This window comes from Bidens hawaiensis, unplaced genomic scaffold, assembly GCF_021521415.1.
Source record: "Bidens hawaiensis isolate Kalapana, Puna unplaced genomic scaffold, B.hawaiensis_p1.1 tig00001721_1, whole genome shotgun sequence".
Classification (NCBI taxonomy): domain Eukaryota; kingdom Viridiplantae; phylum Streptophyta; class Magnoliopsida; order Asterales; family Asteraceae; genus Bidens; species Bidens hawaiensis.
In genome coordinates this window covers 538,997-563,887 of record NW_027491098.1, presented here as the reverse complement: position 1 = coordinate 563,887, position 24,891 = coordinate 538,997, and the positions used below count along the sequence as shown (strand labels likewise).

Below are 24,891 nucleotides of genomic sequence, written 5' to 3'. Positions count from 1 at the left end.
TATTTAAATACATGTAAGAGCATTCTCAACCTGTTCTCCATCTTTATCTCTATAATTACACTAAAAAACACTGCATTTCTCTCTCCTATTCAATTAAATAATATTTTATATACCTTTATCATTACAGTTTTCTCTCTCCTCTACTCACAACTAATCAAACAAATATTAAAAATAAATAGGGGAAACAATGTTTCCCTAAATGTTTCCCCAAATTTACAAAAAATCACTACATTTCTCTCTCCACCTTATAGTTTACACTCACAATCACTCACAACCTCACCCTATAATTTACAAATTTCCTCACATAATTATAGGGGATGAGATGAGAATGCTCTAAGAGCATTCCCAACCCATCCCTTAAAATTATGTGAGGAGGGTTTGTAAATTATAGGGTGAAGTTGTGAGTGGTTGTGAGTGTAAATTATAGGGTGGAGAGAGAAAATGTAGTGATTTTTTGTAAATTTGGGGAAAAGGTAGTGATTTTTTTGTAAATTATAGGGTGGAGAGAGAAAATTATAATAAAAAAGGTATAAAAAAGTATTATTTAATTGAACAGGAGAGAAAAATGTAGTGTTTTTTAGTGTAATTATATGATATATATGGATATAGGGATAGAGAACGGGATGAGAATGCTCTAACAATGTTATATTATGATACAATTTCCCACTAACTATAATATATGTATTATTTTTTGTTTTAGTTTTGTTGTACCCCTAACTATCACCGCCAAAACAAAAACAAAAAACAAAATAAAATACATTGAAACACATTTATTCTTTCTTTTACATTATAATTCGTTTGGATGTTTCTATGAAATATAAAAGGAGTCAATAAAAAAATTGGGTTGTAAAAAAAATTATAAACAAATTATACATATACTAACCTACCAAACTACCATTGACTTCATCTATCATTAACCACCACCATACTCACATCTAACTTTAAAATTCTATTTATTGTAAAATCATACTCATGGCCGTTGATCAAATCGGACTTGACTCACTTGGGATCGCAACACACAAACCAGCTCGACTTATAATCCTTTATCTAGTCACAAATCGAGCTTGCATTCCCCTTGTTTATAACTCTAATATCACTACAAGATAGACTCTTTACAATATTGATATACGCTTAACTTCCAATTTAACATTATTCAAGTATATGTACATGTAACAACATTATATTATCAATACACTTTCCCATTAATTATACATATAATATTTTCATCATCAATGGGCGATTTATTTCCTCTCCTTTTCCTTTCTTTTATATATCTTATGTAATTTAGTTACACCACCACCGCCCACAAAATAGAAAAAACTAAAGTTAAAACTAAAAAAATACAAAAATCAAGAAGTGGGTCACACCTCTCAAATATCCTTAATACTATCAGTTCCCATACTGGCAGAAACTCCGTTACTTTTTCCGTCCACATCATCACGGCAATCCGACGTTGACTTTGACTTTAACTTCTTCCGTCCTCTGAGATGACTATTCACATAAAAATTTACAAACAGCATCAAAATGGCAGCATTGAGGACCGAATTAATGCCCCACGCGCCGATTCCGTTGCAACCACCTTTCTTAACATGGAGTAGAAGCACGCCGACGTGGCAGATGACGTTGCACCCGAGCAGAACCATCTGGCAGTTGATCACGAACGGGAAGCACGCGCTCCGGAGACCGATCGCGGTCCAGAACCGGTACCCGTACACGATTGAGTATATAGAGGTTGTTAACAAAATCCCTAATATTTGAAATGATTGCGAGAACTCGAGCCAAAGGAACGACATGAGGATCAGGATCGAGTGGTTGAAGAGGCGGAAGAACGAGAGGTTCCTAAAATTTTATAAAAACTATTGATCAAATATATATATTAAAATATAAACATATATAAAATAAAGGGAAACATAATTAAAGTTATCTCCTAATTACAATAACCAGTGTTATATAACTCTCGTTAGTCGTGATTAATTAGATTGCAATATATAGGTAGTTTAACTTTATATATATTTTTTTTTAAATTTTATCGTTTTTGACCGAATAGTAATTAATCCCTGGTTAATTGATAGATTGCCGACAAGCCGTTTTTTAACTACGAATCTCATTTTAATCATAAGTGGTTTATGAGCTTGAACCCAAAACCTCCAAACACATGTATTTTAAAGGCATTGTATTTTCAAACCCCATTAATACTTCCTGGCAATTAATCAACCTTAGACGCAAAACCATGATAGCAACAACATAACATTAAAAAAAAAAAAAAAAAAAACCTATAATGCTATAGTCTATAGTATTCTCTAATATTACTTACCGTCTCCGAAGCACGGCAATGAACGTCCGGAGCGTGTGAAGGAAGCGCGTCAAGTAAAAAATATACGACCAAAAGAAAACCCTGCCGGAGGGGCGCGTGCCAAGCGGAAAACACAAAAACCATTGGAACGGTGTCGTATTGGTCCGTCGCCAGAACCAGCGGGTATCCCTGATCTCTGCAGCGGCAGAGAAGAGGATACCGGTGAATATGGTAAGCGAGATAAGGGCCATGGAGAGAGAATGAAGGGCGGGGATGGGGCCCAGAGGGACAGGGCGGCGGCGGTAGTAAAGGAGGAGGTGGAGGACAAGGGAGAGGAGGATGTAGATGAGGATGGAGGTGAAGAGGAATGACCACGTGGAGCCCCATGATTGGGTGTGGCTCCACCTGAAATTCACAATCTCCGGGTGTTCCGATAAATAGTAGATGATGAATGTTTTGAGGGTCATCGTGACCCGTCGTCGGAACACCGATCGGCTGGTTGGTGGTGATCGCCGGCCGGTCGGTCGGTCAAGAACCACGTAAAGAGAGAACAAGGGTTGTGTTGGGTTAGGTTGGTTTGTGGGTTGGAGATGGGTTACGACGTACGCGTCTGGAACAAAAGATGTATTTGACCGGTTGGTGTTTATTTGGGTGGTTTGAAATTTATATATCATAAGCTACCGATATTTTGAGGTAAATTATTGTTACTTGTTATTATTATACTAGCTGAGTGCCCGCGCAATGCAGCGGGGTGTGCACGTAACTCGACATTGAACGTATAGTACGTGTCAGTACATACGTCATCTGATGATAATGTGCATGTAGCCCGAAATTTGACATGTAACTCGTGCAAAGCCAGCTGCGTGTAATCGAAGATTGAACACGCGTAACCGTCCCGGAGTGCACGTTATTGACATTAAAACATGCTTAACGAACACCACGCGTGTAATTCATAACGATTACCGGTGCAGGGCGCTATGTTGAGCACTTATCAAGATTTGGTTATGTGAGTTGCGTGGTCGTGAACACGCGTTTATCGGCCCCGGTACATGTAAACAACGACATATGCGTAACCGGTGACGAAAATTAAGAAGCAAACCCGAAATATACAGCAATTTCAAATAAATCACTTTTGTAAACCAACCCGTTTTGGCCGTAAACCCGTTCCGACTCAACATTGGTCTGACCTGGCCCTATCTACTTGAACCCGAACCAAATTAACCATTTTTCTTGTATCGACTTGTTCTGACCCTAATCCACTTTTATAAATGACCCAAGCTCACCCGACTTGACCTGTTACCAGTTCTACACGGTAATCGCGTAACATGTTAACTTTTTAAAACAAAAAATCTATAGCAATATCATACTCAGATTAAAAAGAATAAGATACTTGTTTTTATGATGTAGTTATTTTAAGAAAAATATTAACGTGTGAAAAGATACGTCCATTAAAAGTCGAGGGGTAGTTGGTTTGAATTAGGGGGCATATGTGTAACTATTATTTAAATTAAAAAAAAATAATGAAGTTGAGGGACCAAAGTTATAAGTATATTTTAAAGGAATGAAAAGACTTTATTACCCTTAATTTTTATATTTTTGATGCATTGTGTGTAGTACATAAAACATTGAGTTTGGTACCTCTTAAAATTTAAGAGGTCCCTCACTCATGCTTTATATATAGACTAGCATGGTGCCCGCGCAATGCAGCGGGGCGCACGCGCAACTCAATATTAAACGCATAGTCCGTGTCGGTACATACATCACTTGATGACAGTGAGCACGTAGCGAAAATTGGGCGCGTAACTCGTGCAAAGCCAGTTGCGTGTAATCGAAGATTGAACACGCGTAACCGGACGGAATGTACGTTACCGACATTAAAACATGCTTAACCAATATACAATAATTTAAAATAAATCATTTTACAAACCAACCCGTTTTGGCCCCAAACCCGTTCCGACTCGACAACGTTCTGACCTGACTCATTTCTACTCGAACCCGAACCATATCAATTTTTTTGTATCGACTCATTCCGACCCTATTGTACTTTTACAAATGACCCGAACTCGCCTGACTCGACTTATTTCCAGGTTCTAAATGATAAGCGCGTAACATGCTAACCTTTTAAAACTAAAAACTATAGCAATATTATAACCAAATTAAAGAGAATAAAATGCCCGTTTTTATGACGTAATGTTTTTGAAAAAATATTAACGTGTGAAAAAGTTATGACCGTTAACAAGTCGTGGGATAGTTGGTTTTGAATTAGGGGGCATGTGTGTAACTATTATTAAACTTACAAAAAAGATAGTGAAGTTTGGGGACCAAAGTTGTAAGTATATTTTAAAAGAATGCAAGTTACTTAAGATTTGTGAGTAAGACTTAAGTACCCCTAATTTTTTAAATTTTGATATATTATGTGTTATATATAAAGCAATGAGTTTTGTACATTTTAAAATTTAAGATATCCTAACTCATGCTTTATATATAGTATAGATATACATAAATGAATAATAAAATAAGAATTCAACAGTGTTAAATGCGTAACGCATTGGACACGTTTGCTAAATGGCAGGAATTCAAGATAACTTTAAAAAAAAAAACTGTTTATATTATTATTATTTTTAAAATCACGGTAACAAATGTGATACACTTTTCAAATAGAGGTTAGGTGTAGTTGTAAATAGTAATTTGGCTTTTCACTAAAAAATGGTAATATTTTTGTCTTTAAGGCACCGCACTCTCTAAATTGGAGAACTTTGTTATCCTACATGATCAGACTATGTTATATTAACCGGGTCCACGCTGGCTTCATAGTTTTGCTTGAGCATTTTTCTCGAAAACCATATTGTCGATTGCCACATGATGGTAAAGTGGAGAACTATCTAGCGTAACATATTGATGGACGGAAACTCGGATAAACTTGGAATTCAAACTGACAAATTTGGATAGTTCCTAACTCAGATAATTCATTGATTTCTACCGTCTATTCCAAAAATTATTAATATAAGAGCATATTCGATTGACATAACTTTCACTCTATATTCAGTCTAGCATTCTATATTTCATATATATAATGAATATGTCACGTTAGTTACATGTTTTATTTTATATACAAAAGCTTAGATTCGATTATAGGTTTTCTTCCTGCGAGGGTCCACACGGGACGCAAAATAAATAGTCGAGCATTTTCATATAAAAAATCTCACGACATTTAAAATATCTTAGTTTTGATCGAGGCACCGACACACAATTTTACCAGACCTAGCTCTTTGATTTCCAGTTTCCACACGTCATGCAAAGGACTTTAGGCACAATATTGCAGTGGCAACTCTAATGTGTTATTAATTACGCTTTGTTATTTTAGGCTCTCAATTTCGAAGGTCCCAAAAAATCTTTTAGAGATAATTAGAGCATTATGGGCATCCGGATTCAAGGTGTAGTAGCGGTGGAAGAGTGAGATAGGTGAAAAGGAAGAGAGAGGATGGAGTGTGACCGGAAGTTATGACGAAAAATTGGACGTATGGTTGGGTTATGTTTTGTGAGGGTAAAGGGCAGGGGCGGACCAACCCCTTAAACAGAGGACCGCGACCGCCCACCTTATTATTACTTTTTTATGTTACATATATGTGAAAATCCTGACCGCCCTTCTTAAGTTAGTGTTAAGCCTCTCTATCACTCTCATGAAAAAAATTCTGGGCTGACGCTAGAAAATAGAAGAGAGGCTGACGGTGGGTTTGCATTGCGGATGCTCTTAAGTCTTAATAAGGTTAATTGTTTTTTTAAGATTGGTAACTTGCATTGATTCAAGATTTGCATGGTATTATGTGGATAACATGGTGTGTAAAATTATTATTCCAGAACAATGGTGTCTATCTAAATTCTAAGCTGCTAGATGATGTTAGTCCAACAATTTTTTATAATTTGATTTGATGCAGGCAATCATATATAATGATGCATTGCGTGGATCAAAGGTATGAATCACAATTATGCTGTAAGTATGCAAATAACTTGTTGATGCATAATGTTCTTTTGTTTACAAATATTGATGTGTTGGTAAACGTCATAGGCTATATATAGTTAGTTACATGCATGTCTACACTCAATGAAATGTTCTCTGATTATATAAATTGAATAGGAATAGAAAAAAGCTGATAAATATAGGGAAAATATATACCTTAAATTTAATAAAATGGAACTCACTAAAATTCCAGAATGTTTTTTTATATGAAATCGAATAAACAAGCTAGTAAAGATAACAATAAATAGAAATCAACTGATTTATTATTTTAGTTGACATACACTATATTGCCAGGAAGTCAGGAACGTTGTATTACAATTTACAAACGTAATCGAGCTTCAACTTTGAAGTCACTAAAAGTCTAAAACTAAAGAAGTTTATATATACGACACGACCATGCGAATACGAGTAGCTAACTACACGTCGGCCCATCTTTTCATGACACGTATTATGAAAACTTGTGACTTTGACATTATTATACCAGTCGTGTTATCATCTTATGAGAAGCTATTAAGCTAACAATGTTCATAGCATCATGACTAACATAACTAGATTGTCAATACATTAGAAAATAGAAACTAAATGCGTCTATTTAGTATTTAGATTTTCTACGTTTATTGGAATTTTAGATTCTTTTTGCATTAAAGGCGTTTGATTTACTTTAATTAGTGTAAGTAAAAGTTAATTTGAATCCTAAGCAAATTTCCATCTGTCACAGGGAGGCATGGCAACATGTGAAATCCATATTCCAAGTTGCCAACCCACTAAGATAGCAAGTTAGGAACGGGGGTTTCCGGGAGGTCAAATGAATTTTCTCGTAACAACCAACAATGGGCGAACCAAGTCTTTCTGAATTATATAAAGCCCCAAGATTTAAAAACTCAAAGAATACTAGCATACTACTACCAAAAGGAAAAACAAATTTAGTTTTCTTAATTTTGTTTAATCTTCAACATATATATATATATATATATATACATATATATATATAAATATCTTAATGTTTATTTCTTTCACTTTCTTCTATGCTTCGACTATAAACCGAAATGATTATGATTCGTATCAGAATAAGTGAGATAAAGTATTTAAATTACAGAGAGCTTATTTTTTAACGCAAATGATTATATAGAGAACTTGCATGTAATCCTTTAATTTACTCTTCATGAAACCATTTTAGGGGTCTACCTTCGATCATGATATTATCATATTTTCGCTCGTAAGTTTGAGTTGATTTCGCAAGTGTTGTATAGTTTGACCGTGCAATCAACTATGTTAATCTAGATAGTTTCTTATCCAACAACTAGGACTGAATTTTAGCGGGTAATCCACGGTTAATTGGGCGTTTCCCCGGGAAATCATACCATCGACTGTCACTTGACAGTTGTTATGCCACTACAAGAGCAGAACTCTCTGGCGTAACACACGGTGAGACGAAAACCGGGTGGGCTCAGGGTTCGAACTGATAACCTTTGCACAAGGCATAGGTCAAATTCTTCATTGCCGGTATACACCAAAAAATGACACAAGTGATATTCAAACTTGATTTTCTACCAGAGAACCCAAACCTTAAATAAAATCTTTTAAAATGTTTGACCAACTATGTTAATAAAATTTTTGAATTCAAAGTAGGAACAATAAAAGCAAACGTTTGTAGCCTAAAATAGGTCTGAACTTAATCCATTATGATCGTTAACGTGCATTAGTCATAACGTAAAAGAGGTCCGATCTTAATTCATTATGGTCGTTAACATGTATTAGTCATAACATCAAAACTTCATTTTGAAGATTATAACCTAAAAGTGTAGCACAAATATATTTAGGGGACAAACTAAAGTATGCATTTATAAAATCAGTTATTGTTATTTAAGTGGAGACGTGGAACGCCTATAATCCATATATACGCACGAAATAAGTTGGGTCCACATCAGATTAGTTTTAGTATCACGAAAAACACAGGAGAAGGAGACGGAGACTCGAATGCGGCACTACCAGATAGCTTTCGATGTTACGTACTTTTGATATTTTATTGACGGGCCAACCATCAAGTTGAGCTTTCGTATATTTTATTATGATAACATGGTTGTTCAAATTACATTTTTTTCTCATAATAAAAGTTTATTATAATAAAAACATAGATTTCACACAAGTTAATATATCATAATATAAATAATTAAATTTAGTAGATACAAGATAATGTTTTAAAACTTATATGACAGGTTTAAATTTTTAATATTAGTTACTTCTCTAAAAAAATCATTTCCAACAAAATTAATGACAACTTGATGCATAAATAAAAACTAAACTAAACTACGGGTATTGTATTAATAAAAACTAACAAAGGGACGTAAAGTGATCCCGCCCTAAAACAATTATGGGTCAATTTTAAACTAGGCTATCCATACAATTTGATTTCCTCACACCTAGTGATCTCATTGCAAAATTAAACAAGAAACATTATTGGTCTGCAACACTAGAAGGGTACTTGGGGACTTGATAACTAAGATCATTCTCATCCGGATCTCTATTTTTATCCTTATAATTACACTATAAAATACAACATTTATCTTTCCTGTTTAATTAAATAATATTATTTTTATACCTTTATCATTAAAGTTTTATCTTTCCTTTACTCACAACCAATTCAACAAATATTAAAAAATAAATAGGGACAAATAAAGTTTTCCCAAATTTACAAAAAATCACTACATTTTCCCTCTCCACCCTATAATTTACACTCACAACCACTCAAAACCTCACCTTATAATTTACAAACTCTCCTCACAATAATATAGAGAATGGGTTGGGAATGCTCTAATAGATCGGATTATCAACTTTGGCTGGTAAAAAAATGGTGAAAACCTATAGCATCCGTTCCTACCTGACTTTTCTTTTGAATCTTAACATGATATCCGCTTTGAAAAAAATGCGTAAATTTTCGTACATAATGAAATTAGAAAGACTTGGATTATGATTTATGAAATCCTGAAATTCTTTTTTCACTTGGACATGCAGTTTAATTAATTGATATTTAGTTTGGTAAAGATGTAAATAATTATGAAAACTGATTATTATTTACTTAAGCGAATTGAAGACGTAAAATGCCTATTCACGTACGCGTGGGTCGACATCAGATTAGTTTTAGTAGCACCAAAAGCGCAAGAGATTTACGACTCGAATGCATCACTCCAAAATAGCTTTAGATGTTACTTTCAGTATTTTATTTATTGGCCAACAATCAAGTTGAGCTTTATATATTTTCTTTTACCATAATACGGTTGTTCAATTTATAAGATCAGGTTCTTTTATAAAGAGAGACAAAAATAAGAATGATAAGAAAAATTAGTAGCAAAAAAATTCCCTAAAAAATTAATGAAGAACCAATAAAAAAAATCACAACTCAAAATTTATTAAAAATGAAAAAAGTAAAAACACAAAAAAGTTTTCACCGTCTTCCTCGTTCTAAAAAAAGGACACAATGTTGAGAAAAAAATATTGTTGTGTGTTTTTTATTTATCATTGTGTTTTTTTGTTAATTTTCGTTATTGGTTGTGTCTTTTATTAATTGATATCGTGTTATATTACTCATCATTGTGTTATATTTTTTTTTTAAAATTGTGTTATATTTTGCGATTTATTGTGTCTTTTTTATTTATTATTGTGTTTTTTGTTTATTTTTGTCTTATGTCTTTTTTCTCTGTATTGTGCATTTTCTTCGTGTGGTTTTTTTTGGAACGGGAATGATGGGGGAAACATTTTAGTTTTTTTTTGTTTTCATTTATATTTTGAGTTATGATCATATTATTATTATTATTATTATTATTATTATTATTTTACTTTTTTGCCACATATTTTTCCCATACTTTTTATTTTTGTCTCCCTTTACCCTTTAACTTTTCCCTCCGTTTATAATTATTCTATTATTCATTCTTATAAGTATTTGAATTTTGATCATATTAAAATAAGCATGGCATGCATGATCAAATTCTTTTTCTTTTACAACCGGTCATTTTGATGGAATAATATATTGTAATTATCGCCTTTTTGATCGTGGGTTAATCACGACCCTACATGGCTTTCAAATCATCGTTGCATCTTCAAAGGAGTACACCCATTAGATGGTTTGGTTCATCTTATGCTGTCACGTAGTGAAATGGTGTCCAATGAAATAAACATGGATCCAACCATCTCATTTTGTGGATCTAGTTACCACAGATGTACACATCGTCGCTTACACAGGCCGGGTTTCAAAATTGACGTATGCCACACCTACAACTTTATATCATTTGGACAGAACGTCCCTTCGGATGTTAGCACTTGGTTATGAAGAACTAGGCCTAACATATTTCTTTGTATCGAAGAAACCTCAAAAACACCAAAAACAAGAAAAAACAAAGTTTTTGATTATGAGGTGGTGTGGGGATGTATTTGAGGGTGATAAGAACACCTCCATATCATTTAAACATAACCTCCATGTAGTGTAACATCATATTGATATGAAGAATACTTGATTTTGGTTTCAAATGAGTAAAAGAGGTCATATTTATGATCTAGGATGGATCGGTGATGATTATGGATGTGTATGAGTCCCCTTAAACAGCTAAAATTGTTTAGACATCGATCAAGTAGCGTCTGCCATGCAAACAACGTGTTGCCAAAAATGGCAGATCTGATTTTCTGTTTAGACGGACCATCTCATTTTCATATGGGGTGTCTCATATGAGGCAGACCGTCTAATATTTCATATTGCCCGTCTAATCAGTCAGAACCGATATAAGAATTTTAAAACTTAATCTAGACTGCCTAAATGGTTAGACGGTCTGTTTAACCAACTTTTTGGTTATTTTCATTCTTAACCATTAAGTTTAACTTTGGGTAATTAACATTTGGTCCCTTGACTTATAAAGCATCAAAACGAAGGTCTGGAGTGGATGCTGTCCTGACGCATGTTTATACCTTCTCAATTTGGCACGAAAATTTCGCGATGTTATAATTATTGATCGTATAAATGACAAGTTTTCCACAGTGGTCTATATTATTATTAATTTTACTTTATGGACAAACATAAAGTATTACACTAATTACGTATTTTTCGCGAATATGCTATCCAACTATGATATTTATAAATACTTATGATTTGCATCAAACAGTAGAGAGAGTCAACTGTATAATAGCACTATGCGGGTTGAAAATTTAGCTAGTTCATTGTGTTGGTTGTTAATAAGAAAACCGGTTACGGGAATGTGATCAGCTAATGATTTTGAGATTTATTTCTTTTGTGATTTCTTCTTTCTCTACAATCTTTAGTTCTTAGGGTCTGTTTAGTATGAAGTAATGGAATAAGTGGAGGAATGGAATGGACAATGAAATAAAATGGATCATTACCATTCCATTGTCTTGTTTGGTTTCCATATGGGAATGAAATGATTCATCACTTTATTAATATTATTATTAATATCAATAATAATAAATAATAATACAAATAATAATAATAACTAGTTTTTGGACCTATGCATTGTGGTGATATTACAAAACCAAATAAAAATAATCGTAAAAACGTGAATCACGTATGCATGTTATGAAATATTTTTAATTCACCAAATTTAAATCAATAATAATAATATGTTGATAATATAATAATAATATTACATTGTATTATACAAATTAATAATATTTAAGATACAACGGTAATTATTATTATTATTGTTGTTGTTGTTGATTTTTCCATTCCATGAATGAATAAAAAGAAAACCTTTTATCAAAGAATGAAAATGCTAAAAAAAGGAAAGAATTTCATTACTTAGGAATGATCAATTCCATTACTTCATGACAACCAAACATGCTTAATTTCATTCCATTGAAATAATGTATTCCATTTCACCTTTCATTTCTTCATAACAAACACTACCTTAATAATCATAACAAATTATGATGTATATTATATCCCTGCATGGTTGATAATTTTTCTTTTGGTAGAAGTGAGAAACCAATAAATCTTCTATTTTGAGAATCTACTTTTTTTAGGACTTTGAAAAGCACAGCAATAAATCAGTTCTTTTTTTCCACATACTTCTAAAGCATTTATAGTTGGGATATTGTGTGAACATTTGAGAATTGAGAATATTTAAGAATCATTTTGGACAACTCATTATCTTTCTAGCAATTTCTTTTAATACAAAAGCCACAATTTATTGAGAGTTTTCTCTTTTTAATAATCTTGTACATATATATGCATTGGCGGACCTATTTATTGAGTAGAGGGGTCGTCGACCCATGGGAGATATTTTTGGTATTATATATATGTGTGAAAATCTTAACCGACCGATGTGAAATTTTGACATCGACCATGTGAAATTTCGAGGAAGACAGAAAGACCCCTAGAAATTTCCTCAAGATCCCATGAAATTTCGAGACCGACTACAATAAAATAAATTTACCTATTTACAATTATAATTATATAAATGTATATAAATAATTTATCTGGTTAAACTTGATTTTAATAAAACACTTTTAATACCAATTTAAGTTCAAATGCACCAACCCATACTCAATTTGTAGACCAAAGTGTGACATTTGCAAAAAATTTTCACTAATATAATCACGATTAACAATAAAATTTCGTCATTATGAGATTAATCTTCTTTATTAGTGATCTACACGTTTCAAAGTCAACAAAAAGTGCAAAAATTGCCACGTAATGAGCCTGACGTGGAATAACCTCGGGTAACGAGTCAAAAAGTAAATAAATCCTTACAGGTGCTAAATGATCTCGAAAATTTAAAATGCATATTAAAGTAGTCGAGACAATGTATAAACTTAATTTTAGAAGGCTCGAATCGCAAAAATTGCAAAATAAGTAACCGAGTGTCGGTGGACGACCCGGTAAGGACCCAACGTCACTATTTCCGAAAATTAGCTTCTTAGGCTTGTATTATCTAAAATCCAATTTTGTTCAAAGTCTGACAAAAATTATTAGAAACGGAATTCGTTTGATTAGCTAAAATTCGTTAGACGTTAAAACGGAAACTTAATATTAGTGTTTAAAACCCGCATTTTCTCCCCACCCATCCTCCTTGGCCGGCCCACCCCCCTGACACCTCACCCCCTCCACCTCTCTTTCCCCCAATCACAAAACACCACCTCACATCCCCAATGATAACCTTAATCATTAGCTTCATGTGTTGTGCACTCCAACACCAATCACTTGTCATCCTTCATCACACCATCACTTTCTTTCTTCTATAAAAATCACGGCACACACACACTTTTTACACACACAAATTCAAATCCACTAAATTATAAACGCACACTTACAATCAAATAATAATCAAGAGTCATGAAGATGATCAACTAGGGGGAAGATTAGGAGGGAGATCATCACATTCACACCCACCACACTCTCATTTTCATCTTTAGATTTTCAAGAACACAAGTAAGTTTTGTTTATGAGTTTGAGAGGTATGAAGTGGAAGGTTACTACATGGGGGGTGGTGGAAGGTTACTACATGGGGGGTGATGGAAGTCAAAGGGTGAATCAAGGGAACTTTGCCTCTGCTCAAAGGCAACAGACGGAACCGGTGCAAGAATTCAATAGACAACTACCACCGTTGTTCAACAACAAATTCAACCACCACCGGTTATTCAACAACAACAATTTCCACAACAAGTTCATCCACAAGGGCAACAACAAATACCCCAACCACAATTTCAACTTCCTAAATTGACAAAATTGGTATGGATATTTTCGGGATGCTACAGATATCCTTAAACAAGCCAACATGGCACAGTGTAATCCGACACACACACCCGTCGACACCACGGGCAAGCTTAGTACCGATGCCGGCACTTGTAAGGCACCTGTCCCAGTGCCCTACTTTGGAGTTGGATTTACTTATAAACACAGTTCTAAATATCACAGTGAATTACAACTTTCGTGAAATATAAAAAGATCAATAATATATTACAAAATCATTCAAATATTCTTAACAATTAAACTCTTGTTGTTTAAACATAATTTAAGAAGTCATTTCAAAACATCACAACATTCTTCTCAAGATGCCAGTATCTTCAGTCCAATGCCATGTGTCCTTATTCAAGCGAGCCGCCTCAGCCTAGTCACATGCGTGCATACTAAAAGTCAGCTACGTTGAGTCAGTTCTAGTTAATCAGGCAACATACAATACATTCACATACTTACATATATACATATCCGAAGATACATATTACGTACATACTTAGCCTTTTATCTTTCTTTCATACATACATACATACTTTCATTCTTTCATACTTTCATACTCCCGTACTTTCATACCACATGCATAACTATCTTCACCATCTCAGGTATTAGTAGGGTGTGGTCCGTTCTATTTCATATATTATTACGGTCTAGTCCCTTCTGTCTCAGATATTATTAGGTTTCGGTCCCTTTTATCTCAGATATTATTTGGGTCTGGTCTTTTCTATCTAAGATATTGTTAGGGTCTGGTCCCTTCCATCCCATACAACCATACATACATTTCTTTACACATACATCTCAATATATATACTTTCATGCATACTCTTAACCTCATACATATATCATTCATACACATCCACATATCATACACTTACCACTTAAGGTAAGTGTATTAACTAATCACATGGAGTATACACTCAGCCCTGAAAACATAACAAAGAAATGGGGCTAGAAACTCAACTGTATCTTGTTCCTCGCCGAGTTTATAGTAATACCCCTTCTTAGCTGTGCACGGCTAACTGTGTAACAATTATAGTATCAATTAACCACTTCTAACTATATCATACTTCTAAGTTATTGTAACCCCTAGCTACGGGGGTCCGGGGGCAGCTCCCCTGACAGTGAGGTCTAGGGGCGTAGCCCCTAGCAGGGTCTAAGGGGCAGGCCCCTAGCTGGGGTTGAACTGAATCCTAACTGTGTAACAATTATAGTATCAATTAACACTCCTTTACTAAAAACTTCATCAGAAATTTTAAACCTAATCGAATCGAATGGATCCCGTTCTAATCGAATTGATCCTAACCGAATCGAATGAACCTTAATCGAATCGAACGAGCCTTGTTCTAATCGAATCGAATGAAACTTGTTCTAATCGAATCGAATGAACCTTGTTCTAATCGAATCGAATGAACCTTTTTTTCTAATCGAATCGAATGAACCTTTTTTATAATCGAATCGTACATGTTCTAATCGAATGGCACCTGTTTTAATCAAATTGGTCCCAATCTAATCGAATCGCATCTATTCTAATCGAATTGGTCCCAATCTAATCGAATCGAATCAAATCGAATGGCACTTATTCTAATCGAATTGGTCCCAATCTAATCGAATCGAATGGCACTTATTCTAATCGAATTGGTTGATCTTTTTCTCAATCGAATCTGAGGCTTGCCAAAACTGTTGCTTTACCTTCTTTCTTTTCTTTCTTTCTTTCTTTCTTTCTTTCGCTACGCCACTGCTTCGACTATTATTATTATTATTATTATTATTATTATTATTATTATTATCTTCCGTTATTATATTATACTATTATTTCATTTTTAACCATTTCCGCTTCTACCCTCGTCCAAAATCTAGCTCGTTTTGCAATAAAGTTTAAACCTTTATTGATTAGGAAGTCTGATTTAGCTAGATCTAGGATTACTAAGTGGGCCGAACTTAAAAGAGCAAGCTTTTCGTTAAAAAACGTACCTTAGATGAATCGGTTTCACGAACATGATCTAGTCTTGGTGTTTATCTTGCTCGTAGAGACGCTCGGACACCAACAAGCTTGGGTTTCTCCTCGGATCTTGGTCCGAGATAAAAGGAGAGTGTTTTTGCGTGTTTTTGAGTGTATTATGGAGGCTAGAAGATGGAGATAAGGATTTTAAGGTTTTAGGGAGGTTTAAGGGGTTTATATACCCTTAAGCCTATGGACCTAAGGCCCATCACCATCTCTTATTCCATCTTTTATTGACCAAGTTAACACTCTATTACTTTATTTAATTTAAATAAATATTAACAAACCTTTAAGTAAACGAATTTTTTTTTTATTTATTATTATCAAAAGTAGGATGTTACAGCACTCCTCTTACAGATCCGACCATGTACCGTCGGCTTGCAGGTGCTCTCCAATATTTGAACTTTACGCAGCCCGATATATCCTATGTTGTGCAACAAATTTGCATGCACATGCACGAACCACGTACAGATCACCTACATGCTCTTCGAAGGATTCTACGCTATGTTATTGTACCATTTCCAAGGGTCTTTACATGCATCACAGTCAAATTTCTTCCTTAGTGTCTTATAACGACGTCGATGGGGCAGGATGTCCGGACACCCGCAGATCTACTTCGGGCCATTGTGTATATGTTGGTGACAACCTAATCTCCTGGTCCACGAAAAGACAATCCACAATTTCCCGGTCAAGTGACGAGGCGGTATATCGTAGGTTTGCTAATGTTGTGGCTAAAATATGTTGGATTCGTAACCTCCTTCATGTATTAGGTTGCCCTCCTCCTCGAGCCTCTTTGGTATATTGTGATAATGTAAGTGCTATTTATCTTTCGGGCAACCAGGTTCAACACCAACGCACCAAGCATGGAATCCATTTTGTTCGAGAAAATTTTCAACGAGGACAAATTCGAGTATTACACGTACTTCGCGTTATCAGTTTGCTGATATCTTCACTAAAGGATTGCCATGTGCCTTGTTTGAAGATTTTTGAGCCAGTCTGTAACATCCTAAAATATTCTAATAATAAATAAAGAAAGTTTCGTTAAATTGTCGGGTGTTAAATAATATTAACTAGCATCTAATAAGGAAAATATCATGGACTTGGACTAATTAAGATGGATTAAAGGGAATGGGCTTTAGGTCCATGGTATTTAAGGGATATAAATACACCTTAAACCACCCTAAAACCCTAATCCTCATTCCACTCATCCATATTGCCTACACACTCCAAAACACACACCCTACACCTTACATACGGCCGTGAGAGAGAGACGGGATTCGAGTCCAAAGATCAAGCCAATCATTATTGGATCTTCACTATACGAGCTAGATACAATATAACCAAGCAAACCGCGACCACACCAATCGCATAAAGGTATGCCTTTTACCTTAAAGTTTATGTTTTTAGGATCGGTTAGCCTTGAAACTTAGAACGGGGATAGATCGAGTGTAAACAAAACGTAAAGTTATAAACTTGATGTTAAAACAAACCTAATGAAACCGTAAACATAAACGGCTCGTTTAAGATAAACCGTAGATCTAGTGTTAAACGTTTTTGAGCTTAAAGGTCCAAACTTTATACGTTTACGTGCCGAATCTTATCCAAAAATGACCAAGGGAATGATCGCGGGTTGGCTAAATATCATATTCAAGGATTTCACGACGAAACGGATACGAGTAAGTTTTAGAACGAACAGAACCTACTGCTGAGCAAATTCGCCTGCAAGCCAACTTCGCCTGCAAGCCAAGTTCGCTGCAAGCCAAGTTCGCTGTTGCCAAGTTCGCCAGCGGGCAACTTCGCCTGCAAGTTAAGTTCGCCTAAGGTTTAACTTCGCCAAGTTAAATTCACCACTCTAAGTTCGCTCACGTGTAAGCTCGCCTATGAATACGTTGACTTGTAGTTAACTTCGCTTAATGCTAAGTTCGCTCGTATCTAACTTCACTTGTATACAAGTTGGCTTACAATTAAGTTCGCGTAAGTTAAGTTCGGTAACGAATCGGATGGCGAATCAGGCTTAATTCGTTATGAGGAATGAGTTAGCGAATTAGGAAATAAATTAAAATCCTAGTAAAAAATGTGTTAAGACAGTTAATAGAAATAAATTTTTTCCAAGCTGACATGGTAGCTCGACCCCAGCCAGGGGCTCTGCCCCTTGGACCCTGCTAGGGGCTGCCGCCCCTAGACCCCGCTGCCATGAGCGCTGCCCCCGGACCCCCGTTCGTTGTGGGTAATAACTAAGACTAGAAATACAATATGAGTAGTAGTAGTTAATTGATACGTGTAATTATTATACAGTCAGCCATGCGCAACTGAAGAAAGGGATTGCCATTAACGGTGAACGTAACCGCATTCAGGTGAGTTTCTAGCCCCATTTCCTTGTTATGTTTTCGGGGCTGTGTGCATACTCAACGTGATTGTTAATACATTTATCCTAAGTGATAAGTGTATGCCTTATGTGATTATGTGAAAGGTAAGAATGATTGCTTCCCGGTACGTGAACGATCTTCGGATATTGCACGTACTGTCAAGCTATAATGCTATGTATGAAAGATGAATGACATGTATGTACGTTATGAATGAATGTAAGAGATAGACAGGTGGAAAAGAGACCAGACCCTAATAATATATGTGATGGTAGGGACCAGACCCTAATAATATCTGTGATGGTAGGGACCAGACCCTAATAATATCTGTGATGGTAGGGACCAGACCCTAACAATATCTGTGATGTTAGGGACCAGACCCTTATAATATCTGTGAGGTTATAGGGCGGAAGGCTCTTTAAATAGGATGGATAGTTACGTAAGACAAGTAAGTATGAATAATGTACACCCCTTCGGGCGTGTGTGCAAGTATGTGAACCGATTGCATATTGTATGATTAACTAGAACTCACTCAACGTAGCTGACTTTTAGTATGCACGCATGTGAGTAGAATGAGGCAGCTCGCTTGAGGGGACACGTGGAATTGAATAAAAGGCTGGCATCGTAAGGCTCAAGAAGTTTAAGTTTAATGCTTTGATTTATTTTGAAAGACGAGATGTTGTTTTAAGACAAGATATGGATGTTATGAAATATTTTATGAAAGTTTTTATATTCAGCGAATGTTTTAATTAACTTTATATTTAGAACTGCGTTTATGAGTAAATCCAACACCAAAGTAGGGCTACCGGTAACGGGGCCTTACAATTTGGTATCAGAGCAAACTTCGAGAGATTTAAGCAGCCTACATGCTTAGACTCGAACAGAGAATGGGATTTAAGTAAGAAAAGAAAGAAGATGCCAGTTCAAGATAGCCATGTGTCACTCAAGCAAGCTCAGTAAAGGTAAAGTGTATGGTTAAATATGTATGTTAATGTTAGCTTGATTACCGAATAAAGGATACGTGAATGTTAGGGATAGGATTAATTGATTGTTTGATTGATTAACTGTTTAGAGTAGAACCAGCACAAATAGACTCATAAGAGGAAGTGTATAGGACATGGAAAGTAACGTGATCATCTAATCACAGCTGGCCAATGTTATTACCTGTTAGCCTTATTATCCTTGTACTAAATAGTTCCTTGAATGATTACGTTTGTGTTTTCCTTTCCAGAATACGATGGCTTGATCTAGGGCAGTTGTTGGAGCAGGGGGCGTACTGGACGACGTGGCAGGTCTCGTCGTGCCCAACAACCTTCGGTAGAAACAACTTCTAACACCGAAGAAGAAGGAAGCGCAGCTGGAGGAAACCTTAACAACAATGAAGGGGTTCAGCTAGATCCCTTAATCCAAGCAGCTATTGTACAAGCTGTAGCTACTGCGGTGAAGAACATGAACCCGGAGAGGTCTGCTGGAGATCGTGAAAGAACTGCTGAAAGGGCGGAATGAGAGGGTAGGAAAGATGATGAAGGAGAGAGGGAGGCCTCGAGTGTGGTTAAGTCTGTGAAAGTTGATGATAGGAAGAGGGGCCGAGGCGGTTGCAACTATAAGTCCTTCAAGGGTTGTGAACCACCGAAGCTGACTGGTTTGGGAGACGCAATCGCTACTGTTCAGTGGATAACCGCCATGGATAAAATTATCCGCATTAGTGAGTTCCGTCCCGACCAAGCAGTAGGTTATGCTACTCAATCATTCGAGGATGAAGCTATGTATTGGTGGGAGAGTGTGGAGCAGAGGAAGACCCGTGAAGAGATCAAAGCGATGAAGTGGGAGGATCTGAAGGAACTGGTTATGAAGAAGTTCTGTGCTGACGCTGAAGTTAAGAGGGCGGAGATGAAGTTTCTGAACCTGAAAACTGGGACGATGACACATCGTGAGTATACCACCGATTTCAACCGAATGTCTAGGTTGGTACCCGATATGGTTAACACTAAGGCTAACAGGATCAAGTGTTATGTGAGGGGATTGCCACAGAAAGTCCGCACGCTAGTCAGGACAAGTAAACCTGCTACCTTTGACTCTGCTGTCGAGCTCGCAGAGATGGTTTATGCAGACCTGGCTGTGGATGATGTTGTGGTGGAAGAAGAGAAGAAACATAAGAAGTGGGTCAATGTCAAACGACCTGGTAATCAGTTGTGGAACTCCAAGGAAAAGAAGCAGAAAATGTGGGAGAAGAGACCGTGCAAGACGTGTGGTAAAATGCAAAGTGGTGAGTGCAAGTGGGGTAAAGGATCTGATGTGTGCCATAAGTGTGGTAAGACTCATGGAGGAGAGTGCAGGCTAGGGTCGAATGCCTGTTATAAGTGTGGAAAAGTGGGACATTATGCCATTGTACCGCCAAGTCCACTTGTTATAAGTGTGGTAAGACGGGCCACTTTGCTAGAGAATGCACCGAGGGTGAAGCTGTAGGTAGTGGGAAGAAGGATGCCGATCAAGCTAGGCCAAGAACTAGAGCCTAAATGCTGACTCAAGAACAAGCCAAGCAGATTCCGGATGTCGTCACTAGTACGTTTTTAGTAAATGGTATTTCCGCTTCTGTATTATTTGATTCGGGTGCAAACAAAAGTTTCGTAGCCGGCCATTTAGTAAATTAGCTAAAATGAAATGTTGCCGAGTGTCTGAAACTTTTATCGTAGAAACCGTTAGTGACACCTCAGTTAAAATAATGAGAATGGCTAAGAACTGTAAGGTAGAGTTAGAGAGACATGAGTTCCCTGTTACTTTGTATGTTATGACCTTAGGAGGGTTCGATGTGGTTTTGGGGATGGATTGGTTGTCTGAGTACAAAGCTCAGATAGTGTGTAGGAGTAGGATAATAAGGTTAATGTCCTTGGATGGTAGTGCGGTGACGGTTTATGGTGATAAGGAAAGCTATGGGCTTAATGTCATTTCGATGATAAAAGCCGAAGGATTGTTAAGGCGAGGGTGCGGTGCCTACCTGGCGTATGTTGTCAACGCTACGGCCGAGACAAAAGAAAATGAAAGATGTTCCTATTGTGCGCGAATACCCAGAAGTATTCCCAGAGGATCTTCCGGGGTTGCCACCGGAGCGAGATATAGAATTTCAGATAGATTTAGTACCAGGAGCCCAGCCCGTCGTGAAGGCGCCTTATCGTCTAGCACCGTCCAAGATGAAAGAACTGATGTCCCAACTGCAAGAACTTCTCAACAAAGGTTTTATTGGACCAAGTGTTTCCCCACGGGGCGCACCAATGTTATTCGTGAAGAAGAAGGATGGAAGTATGAGAATGTGCATAGACTATCACGAGTTGAACAAGCTTACGGTAAAGAATAGGTATCCTCTGCCAAGAATTGATGATATGTTTGACCAACTGCAAGGTTCAAGTTGGTTCTCACGAATAGATCTCAGATCGGGCTATCATCAGCTAAAAGTGAAAGAGGAAGACATCCCTAAGACATCGTTTCGGACGCGGTATGGACACTACGAGTTCCTCGTAATGTCATTCGGTCTAACGAATGCTCCAGCAACATTTATGGACATGACGAATAGGGTGTGTCGGCCGATGTTGGATAAGTCAGTTATCGTCTTCATCGATGATATATTGATTTATTCCAGGAGCGAGTCTGATCATGCTGAGCATCTGAGAGAAGTATTGGAAACTCTGAAGAAAGAGAAGTTGTATGCTAAGTTTTCGAAATGCGCATTCTGGTTAAGAGAAGTGCAATTTCTAGGTCACGTGATTAATCCTAAAGGGATTACCGTAGACCTAGCTAGGATTGAGGCAATAACGAATTGGAAGACTCCACAGAATCCGACTGATATACGAAGCTTTCTAGGGTTAGTTGGCTACTATAGGAGATTCATTGAAGGTTTCTCCAAGATAGCCGCACCGTTGACCGGTATGACCCGAAAGTCGATAGTATTCAGTTGGGGTAAGTTTCAAGAGGAAGCTTTCCAGGAGTTAAAGAAGAGACTCACACAAGCTCCAATTCTTGCTTTACCCGATGGTGACGAGGATCTGGTTGTTTGTACTGATGCTTCGCATTGTGGGTTAGGATACGTGTTGATGCAACGAGGGAAAGTGATAGCTTACGCGTCTAGACAGTTGAAAGTCCATGAGAGTACTTATCCGACGCATGATTTAGAGTTAGCGGCTGTAGTACATGCTCTTAAGATATGGAGACATTATCTGTACGGTACTAAGTGTACCATCTACATTGATCATAAGAGTTTAAAATACTACTTCGAGTAGAAAGAATTGAACATGAGGCAGAGAAGGTGGTTGGAATTGATTAAGGATTACGACTGCGACATTAAGTACTATCCTGGTAAAGCTAACGTGGTTGCCGAAGCGCTAATCCGGAAGAATGAGGAAGTCTTTGCAACAATTAAGTCATATTAGCTGATTATGAATTCAAGTCTTTTTGAAGAAATCATTAAAGTGCAGTCAGAAGTGTTAGTAGACGAGAAGTTAGTAAAGAAGGAAAGAATTTACGGCCAGCAAAATGAGTTGATGGAAAACACCCATGGTGTTAAGACTAGGTTCGACCATATGTGGATCCCACGCCATGGCGACCTCAGAGGTCAAATATTAGATGAAGCTCATAAGTCAAGATACTCGATTCATCCTGGAGCTATAAAGATGTATCAAGATTTGAAGAGAGACTACTGGTGGCCAGGAATGAAGAATGATGTAGTAGATTATGTCAGTAAGTGCCTAACCTGCTTGCAAGTCAAGGCAGAGCACCAGAAACCTTATGGGAAGATGCAACCTCTAGAGATACCTGAGTGGAAATGGGAACACATCACCATTGATTTCATAACTAAGCTACCTCGTACAGCCAAACATCATGATACCATTTGGGTGATAGTGGACCGTTTGACCAAAAGTGCTTACTTTCTGCCTATACGAGAGGCCATCTCGTCAGAAACGTTAGCAAGTTTGTTCATTAAAGAGGTTGTATCTAAGCATGGAGTGCCACTGTCGATCGTGTCCGATAGAGATACTCGATTCACTTCGAGGTTCTGGAAGAAATTCCATGAAGCTATGGGAACGAGGTTGAACATCAGTACGACATATCATCCTCAAACAGATGGACAGTCTGAAAGGACGATCCAAACCCTTGAGGATATGCTACGTGCTTGCGTTCTAGATTTTGGTGGAAGTTGGGACGATCACCTGCATCTAGCAGAGTTCTCCTATAACAACAGCTACCATTCAAGTATTGGTATGCCACCGTTTGAGATGCTTTACGGTAGACGATGTAGGACCCCGGTGTGTTGGGGAGAGATTGGTCAGAAAGAGATGGGAAGCCTAGAAGTGGTTCAAGAAACTTCTTCAAAGTTCGATCAGATCAAAGCAAGAATGAAAGCCGCTCAAGACAGACAGAAGTCGTATGCGGATAAGCGGCGACGACCGATTGAGTTTAACGTTGGTGACAATGTGATGCTTAAGGTCTCGCCTTGGAAAGGAATTATCCGTTTTTGAAAGAGGGGAGAGTTGAGTCCAAGGTACATTGGACCGTTTAAGATTTTAGATCGTGTGGGTGAAGTAGCTTATAAGCTGGATTTACCCGATGAGTTAGAGGGAATTCATTCGACCTTCCATGTTTCTAACCTGAGGAAGTGTCTAGCTGATGACACGTCTCACGTGCCATTAATGGACATTGAGGTTGATGAGCAGCTGAACTACATCGAGCAACCGATAGAAATTGTTGATCGCAAGGAGAAGCAACTTCGTCACAAGGTCATACCATTGGTGAAGGTGATATGGAAGCACCGCAAGGGATCATATGCTACTTGGGAAGCTGAGGATGAGATGCGCAAGTTCTACCCTAGTTTGTATAAGTAATAGTTAGGTTTCGGGGACGAAACCTCTTTAAGGAGGAAAGACTTGTAACATCCTAAAATATTCTAATAATAAATAAAGAAAGTTTCGTTAAATTGTCGGGTGTTAAATAATATTAACTAGCATCTAATAAGGAAAAGATCATGGACTTGGACTAATTAAAATGGATTAAAGGGAATGGGCCTTAGGTCCATGGGCTTTAAGGGATATAAATACCCCTTAAACCACCCTAAAACCCTAATCCTCATTCCACTCATCCATATTGCCTACACACTCCAAAACACACACCCTACACCTTACATACGGCCGTGAGAGAGAGAGACGGGATACGAGTCCAAAGATCAAGCCAATCATTATTGGATCTTCACTATACGAGCTAGATACAATATAACCAAGCAAACCGCGACCACACCGATCGCATAAAGGTATGCCTTTTACCTTAAAGTTTATGTTTTTAGGATCGGTTAGCCTTGAAACTTAGAACGGGGATAGATCGAGTGTAAACAAAACGTAAAGTTATAAACTTGATGTTAAAACAAACCAAATGAAACCGTAAACATAAACGGCTCGTTTAAGATTAACCGTAGATCTAGTGTTAAACGTTTTTGAGCTTAAAGGT

General features: G+C 36.9%; 1 protein-coding gene across 1 annotated transcript; it reads right to left on the bottom strand.

Moving 5' to 3' along the window:
• Positions 1–1,164: 1,164 nt before the first annotated feature.
• On the bottom strand, positions 1,165–2,990 carry LOC143595131 (fatty acid elongase 3-like). The gene is made up of 2 exons (XM_077074248.1): positions 2,315–2,990; positions 1,165–1,839 (listed from the first exon to the last, which is right to left on the bottom strand). The coding sequence occupies exons 1-2, from the start codon at positions 2,965–2,967 to the stop codon at positions 1,371–1,373; spliced, it is 1,122 nt and encodes a 373-aa protein (XP_076930363.1). The 5' UTR covers positions 2,968–2,990; the 3' UTR covers positions 1,165–1,370.
• Positions 2,991–24,891: the final 21,901 nt, after the last annotated feature.

Bases quoted from the DNA above. Each gene is read 5' to 3' on its own strand.
- LOC143595131 (XM_077074248.1), bottom strand. From the start codon at position 2,967: ATGATATATAAATTTCAAACCACCCAAATAAACACCAACCGGTCAAAT. The intron at 1,840-2,314 runs GTAAGTAATATT...ATAAAATTTTAG, and splicing joins ATTGCCGTGCTTCGGAGACG to GAACCTCTCGTTCTTCCGCC.